The sequence below is a fragment of the Mesitornis unicolor genome, unplaced genomic scaffold, assembly GCF_000695765.1.
Source record: "Mesitornis unicolor isolate BGI_N332 unplaced genomic scaffold, ASM69576v1 scaffold29669, whole genome shotgun sequence".
Lineage (NCBI taxonomy): Eukaryota > Metazoa > Chordata > Aves > Mesitornithiformes > Mesitornithidae > Mesitornis > Mesitornis unicolor.
Window position 1 is genome coordinate 25,493 of NW_010205730.1, and position 1,123 is coordinate 26,615.

General features: G+C 43.8%; 1 protein-coding gene across 1 annotated transcript in view; it reads right to left on the bottom strand.

Annotated features, from left to right (window-relative positions):
• AP3M2 (adaptor-related protein complex 3, mu 2 subunit) overlaps positions 1 to 736 on the bottom strand; it is an 8,318-nt gene extending 7,582 nt beyond the window's left edge. Inside the window, exon 1 of the mRNA XM_010191514.1 lies at positions 654 to 736. Coding sequence (XP_010189816.1) covers positions 654 to 736 — 83 coding nt within the window. The remainder of the gene's footprint in view (positions 1 to 653) is intronic.
• Positions 737 to 1,123: the final 387 nt, after the last annotated feature.

Genomic DNA, 1,123 nt, shown 5'->3' on the forward strand with positions numbered 1-1,123 from the left:
CCCTCCCATGCTGGGACCGCGGCGCCGAGGGGCACAAGGCACCGATACCCGCTCCATGCTTCCCCTGCAGCCTCCAGCGTCTCGAGAGAGGCAGGGGGGCCCGCGCCGCCCCCCCCGCGGGGGGGGGGGGAAGCCTCCGCCACCCTCACCCCCGCACCGGTGCCTCTTCGCTCTGAGGCGCCCGCCCGGGGCGCTGGGACCTGTGCTGACAGCAACGCCCGCAGCCTCAAAAACGACGCCTGCTTCAAATTTTTTTTTAAAGGGTACCATTCTTTAGGGTAGACATCTTAGTACAGTTAAATAGCCGAGTTTCTACAGTGAGGAGCAGGCAGTCGAATGCTTTCCACTGTATTTTGCTGGTTTGCTCACCACAGAGTAATAATGCTACTGAAAACACAGTCCATGTGGCATGGAAATTACAGTTGTCTTGCAAAATGCACCTAAGCTCTATGGCAAGTGATTCCTTTGCATACTTAGAACAGCTATTTCATGTTCATATAGCAGATCTCTTGACTTCTTAGGAAGATACTATTACAAATAATTTTGCAATTTTACTACTCTGCTGGGAACAAACATAAATACAAAAACAATGGAAAAAAAAAAGCCCTTTCTACCCCATTAAATAAGCAGTCTAAGCATACATCCTTTATTACCTGGGGAAGAAGGTGACTGCCTGCTGGTCAGTGCCGCTGCATAAGTGCCGAAAGCCTCCGGTCTGAATCCAACCATGCTTCATGACTGGCCAAATCTTCTGGGCAACAGTAACACCAGGACTGGAAGATGAGTAAACTGAATGGATGGATTATGTCAGAATGCAAGAACCCGCAGTTCAGAGTTTATATTAGATATTATTTTTTATTGATATGTTTTAGCTATTTTTCCCCCCAAATGGGGTGGAGGTCAGTTTATTTACTGACATTACCTTTTAATACTACTGTATGCATACATTCTTATTTGAAGTACTAGATAATTCAACGTGCACTAGATGAGTTTTTCTGCTATAACAGAAAATAATGAAGAAGAAATTACATATATTAATTTCTCTTTTACAGTCATGATTTTTATGAAATGCATTTTTAAACATCAGATAAAGTTTTAATGTCTAATAAATTATAAATTTAAT